Below are 5,706 nucleotides of genomic sequence, written 5' to 3'. Positions count from 1 at the left end.
ACCGATTTGGCACCGGTATCGGATAAAACCTAAACGATACCCATCCCTAGTGGAGACTGATATATACACACTAACAATGAAGCGAGTTTGGAAGTGCCAATAACTGCAGTTCCTCTAATGGCCACTTGTCACTTTTTAAATGCCCAGCTTTGTAACTTGTAGCTCCAAATAACTAAAATGGTGCTGGCCAAAATGCTAATGTTTAGACCTTAAAAACCCACATACTAGAACTATACTGGCAAAAGTATTTACTCATCTGCCTTTGCATGCATACAAATCTGAATATCATCCTATTCTTTCACAAATGTTTGTAGAGGCAGTCTGTGTGGCTAGGTGTTAGATTTTATACACCTGTGACCATGGAAGTGATTGGAGCAAATTCAATGATTTGGATAAGGGAGTGAAAACCTTTAGCAATATGGTTTTTAGAGAACTGGAATTACCCATGTAACCAGTGTTTTATAGTGTGACATTTTGTCAAAGCTGTATATACACTGCACGTTAGGCAACAAAAGCACCATTCAAATACAATACAGGATCATGATACAGTAAGTTAAATAAGAATTCTGCCAGTAGTTCAGGCAGTGAACTATAATCAACCTCAGCAACACATTCAAGGTATCAAGAGAGGTAGAAAGACTGCTCAGCTAATCGTGTGTGTTATTTTCTGAATTTCAATAACTCTATTTATAATTCACTTATTCACCACCTCAGAGGATTGTGGCTTTAAAGAGCATAGCTGGACTTATCATTTATCTTGTATGTGCAAGATTCCAGGGAAGATAAAACACCTCTACTCACATCCAATCATCATCATGGCCACAGCAAAGATTTTCTCTCCGTCTGTCGTTGGGGCGATGTTACCAAAGCCTATACTTGTCAGGCTAGTCATGGTGAAATATAAAGAAGTGATGTAGACAGAGTCATTGTTAGGCCCTCCATCCCAGTTCCCTGAGCTGTCGTTGTAGTAGTATGGTGTGCCCACTGTCTCAGCCAGGATGTAGAGCCAGCTGTCCTTCCGAATGATGTTGGTTTCCTCATCAATAATCTCATAATAACCAATGCTGTACCTGCAAAGTGCAAAAGTCAATCATGTATTTTACATTCCATTTCATTCTTAATATTCAGTTCATAATTACATCTACTTACCAGTAGAATTTGAGTCTTAAACAAGGCCTAAAAAAAAGCTTCTAGAAATGCTTCCTGATGCTTCCAGATAGACGTCTTCTATCAATATACCGCTACACACAGAAGCCTTCACACTATGAGTCTATTTTTTTTTTCTTTTGGCACACTTTCCAAAGCAAAATCTCCAAGACAGCAGCTTGAATTTCAAAAAAAAAAAATCACCCACTGTTTATAACTTTTTAATGGTACCCATAATGATTTTTTAGCTTACCCCATGTCACTGTGTGCTTTCTAGCTCCAAAAATCTATAAAAACAATGACTTTCCATATAAAAAAAATATTGCCGAGTACTTTCTACTGAGCCTACATGAAAAATATTATGTCAACAAGTCCTTCTGAGTTATAGAATGAAATTTCTACTGCTAATGGTTATGCATTGCACACAAACAGTGTAGACTCAAGCTTCAAACCATGAGTCATCAACTGCAGAAGTTTCTATAGAGATGAAATGTACATACATATTTAAACTGACTTGTTTTCAGTTTGCTGTCCTGCTTTATGAAACAATGTTTAAACGGTGAGGAAGAGGTAAGTGAAAATAAAATATCCCATTGCACATCCTCCAGACTGAGCTGCTGATGCATAGCACGATGAATTCAAGCAGATCAGCACTTTCTGAAATACTCAAACCAGCCTGTCTGGCACCAACAATCATGCCACATGACTGATTTGATATTTACATTAATGAGCAAACAAACAAGTGTATCTAACAAAATGACCAGTGAATGTACAGTCATTCATCTAGTTAGGGAAAGTGGCAGTGATTGGGGGACAGTTTTTTTGGTTTTAAGACAAAAAAATTAATATCCACCAATTCACTTTAATTTCAGGGAACTGACCTCTGAATTTTTCCGATTGAGTGAAAAAGACACACAGCTTAAAATACATCTGCCTGAGTTCACTATTAACATATAAAAGCTCAAAGATACCTAGTTTCTTGCAGAAAGCCCTGGAGATGAAAAAATACCCCTAGCAATGCAAGAAACGCTGTTTTCATTCTTTCTTTCTGTTGTGGGTTTCTCTATGGAAAATTACAGAATGCATTTCCCCTCATCTGACTGTATCATCTGAATATATTTTTATATAGCCCCGAGGAAGCAAAACTCAATAGTTTTTATTGCATGGTTTGATTATGACTTTCTTATTTACAGCCTTGGTGTTCATGTCATGCTGCAACCACCTCCATTTTTTCCCTTGTTATAAAAACAGTGACAGCAACAAGGAGAGAGGGAGGCTACGGCTGTTGCTCCTGTCATCTCACTTGATGATGGTTTAACTTTTCTCAAGTCGGCGACACGGTTCGGCATGTGACCATGGCAACCACAGAAACCATTTGGAGGGAAACGATACAGGAGCTATTTTTACCGGTATTATTGTCTGCTTCAGCCTATCAAGTTTGATTGCATTGTCTGGATCCAAAAACAATCTTTATGACACTGGTTACAGCCTCCGTTTGAAATCTTCTATGTTAATATGTGTAATTAAATGTAGTTACGAGGGCTTTTCACCAGACCTCTTATGAAAATGAAAAAATATCTACAAAGGAGAAATGTTCATCATAAACTGCCAAACATATTCTCTGTTTTTATGCATGCAGGACATTAACTCGTCATGATGGGCTCTGTCAGTCACTCTGCATGTGTAGACATTCTTATAAACATAATAAATCAAGCACGACACACAATGGAGAGTTAATGCTTCTGCCACACTTGCCCCCTGTAGAGCAGAAGATCTGATTAGACTTTGGAGGCCTTTGCTCCATAAATTTGCATATTAATGGGAAGGAAAAAAAACTAATTCCCTTGAAACTACAATAACGCTTTCTTGACTTTAAAGTGTGGAAGAACATGCAGTTTAAAATGTGTGAGAACAAGGATGTTGACAAAAAGTAACTGATAATTAATGACCTCATTATCTTAATCAGTGACCTTGTTTCTATTAATTAGCTGGGCTGTTATTGCAAATGTGGCAGAAAATCAAAACATACTATGTAATTCAAACCTACAGTAAAGTACAGTAATACCTCAAATGTCACATGATTACCTGTTAAGATGATTTTAGCAATTAAACTAGAATTCTGGTTTTACTGTATGAGACAAAACTGTATTATTATTAATAAAGTGACTTGAACATACCAAATACAGGCCAGCCAGTGAGCAGCCAGTCCAAAAACACACACCAGCAGCACCAGGACCGCTGCTCCGTACTCAATGTAGTGATCCAGTTTACGAGCTACCCGACCCAGCCGGAGAAGCCGAACCACCTTAAGTGAGCTGAATAGACTGCTGATGCCCTAAACAGGAGAAAAGTACACACAACAAAGGCAGGTATCAGAAACTATATTTCAAGATCTTTCAAACTGATATGATTTTACGTCAAGCTCTTGTGAATAATATCCAGCACTTTACTTTATCTACAATAATTGTTCTGCACTAATACAAAGCTTTTCTTTTAGAAATGCTGTTTATAAAAACATTTAAAACACATAATATTACACTGTGTTCTTGTTGGCATCCATGGATACCTTGTAGAGTAAAAAGTAACCAATGGTTTGATGAGCAGGTTGCTGTTTGGTTACTCTCATCTCACAACATTTCACATGTGTCAGGTGGAGGTGGAAATGTACCACAGAGTGTAGTGGTTACAAAAAAAACACAAAAAAAACAGGTAATTACCAAGTAATTTGTCTTTAAGTGTTAATATAATTTAAATATTTGTTGCTACTTTGGAGATATAATTTATACAACTACATTATAATGTATTCATAAGTTTTAGCCAAATTTATTTAAACTCTTGAATTGTTAAAAAAAAAAAACAATCTGCAAAGCCCTGCTTGCTATAAAAGCTATTTAACATGTAACATTTCAGCAGAATAATAGTTAGAGCAATAGCATTAGCAAAGTCTTTAAAAATTTCTTTACAAACGTTCACCAAATGTACACATATTTTTCTTTGGTCATCTACTTCACACTAGTAGTGGCTATATTCCCCACTAACAGCATGCACCACCCACTGTTTGTTAATCAGTGGTATAAGGTAATAAATCCTAATTAACAAACATATTTTAATCTGTATCTGTTCAAACATGCAAAAGTAGCAGTGGAAATCCAAAATCCGAAAATGAAATAAGATTCAGTGTTCTACTGTGTAATGATGTAATGATATATCAGAATGCACAGAGTGAAAAACACAACCTGAGATGCATTTTAAAGAATAAATATGAGTGTTTATGAACCATAACGTAACAGCAAACACAAAATACACAAATAAGACGAGGAATAACAAAAGACTCCAAGCATCTGCTCAGCTGATTTTGAAAACATTTATGTAAAATGAGATTAAATTTTGCAACTTCCTTCAATTACATATCCGGCAGCTAAATGTCTGCTCAGCTTAACTGTATGCTGAAGCACCAACACAGTGATTCAGACAGACAACTGCAATCGCATCAGTCTCCTTTGCAGTTCAGTGCTAGTGTCATAATGCAAGTGTGTGTGCGTGTGTGTGTGCACGTTCAGTCAAAGATATTGATTTTGCTAATGTGCTGTGGTCTGCAATGCCAGTACAACTGCAGTGCTCGCTGTCACTTGATCTGATCTAGCTGCCTGCCAGACACCTCAGGTTCTCTGAAATCACTTTACAGCTCTGAGCTCTGCCATGATTTAATTATCAGTGCAATCGTGCTTCTGAGTTCTGCTGCAAACTCTACAAGCACAAGTTGGAAGAAAACTTTGCCAGTGAAGAGATACGAGAGAGATTTAATCAAAGGACAAGCTGGTAGATGTGTTTATTTGCCTTTTTGTGGAGATGCACTTAGATTAAATCATCGTGTCTGTGCACTAAATATGGCAGTAGAGCCACAGTTATTCCAAAACACGCATGCCAGCATTAGAGCTCATCCATGATCACAGGATATCTTGTTTGTTTCAGTTAGATTTGATTTGTGGTTTTACCCAGAGTAATTACATTTTATGATGGATTTACACTGCCTCATAAAATGTATACCAACCTACTGGGGGCTGAAGGACAATGTGATTGGATGCTCATGTTGCTGATGCTACTGCAGTTTGGTGCAAGTGGAAACAGCACTGAGTAAATTAGAGTGATTAAAGTATACTTGGTTCTTGTTGTGCAGCTTAGTTTAAGATATCATGTAGAAAAACTAGAAATTCGCACAATTAGATTTAGTTTAATGTCTGAAAATTGAAAACTGGATTTGAAATACTTCCATTTCCTACACACCTGACAACCACGCAACTTTTTTAATACAATCTACTCTCACAACTAGGATTCTGTGGTATTTACATTTTTACGTAAAACTAAATGGACATTGCCGTGAGATTGCCTTTATTTTGCATGATTTGGGACAAAGCAAACGGTTCAGGTATCACTGAAGAAAAAAATCCTAGTGTTATAATAATATTCAATTTGTTTGCTGGGATGAGCCAAGAACACTACAGTTTAACTGTAACATAAGATATATTTTTCACTAATAATTTCTTTAAAACAAGCTTTTTA

The 5,706-nt window shown here is 36.6% G+C and overlaps 1 protein-coding gene across 2 annotated transcripts in view; it reads right to left on the bottom strand.

The window, feature by feature from the left end:
- kcnh1a (potassium voltage-gated channel, subfamily H (eag-related), member 1a) overlaps window positions 1-5,706 on the bottom strand; it is a 51,633-nt gene that overhangs the window by 21,643 nt on the left and 24,284 nt on the right. For both annotated transcript variants that reach the window (XM_005727292.1, XM_005727293.1), the window contains 2 exons: window positions 3,324-3,481; window positions 802-1,070 (listed from right to left, as the gene is read on the bottom strand). In XM_005727292.1, the coding sequence (XP_005727349.1) occupies window positions 802-1,070; window positions 3,324-3,481 (427 nt within the window). The remainder of the gene's footprint in view (window positions 1-801; window positions 1,071-3,323; window positions 3,482-5,706) is intronic.

Source organism: Pundamilia nyererei, unplaced genomic scaffold (genome assembly GCF_000239375.1).
Source record: "Pundamilia nyererei isolate P.nyererei 1_Seehausen unplaced genomic scaffold, PunNye1.0 scaffold00024, whole genome shotgun sequence".
Taxonomy (NCBI): domain Eukaryota; kingdom Metazoa; phylum Chordata; class Actinopteri; order Cichliformes; family Cichlidae; genus Pundamilia; species Pundamilia nyererei.
Note: the sequence above shows the minus strand (reverse complement) of the source record. Positions and strands in the feature narration are given on the sequence as shown.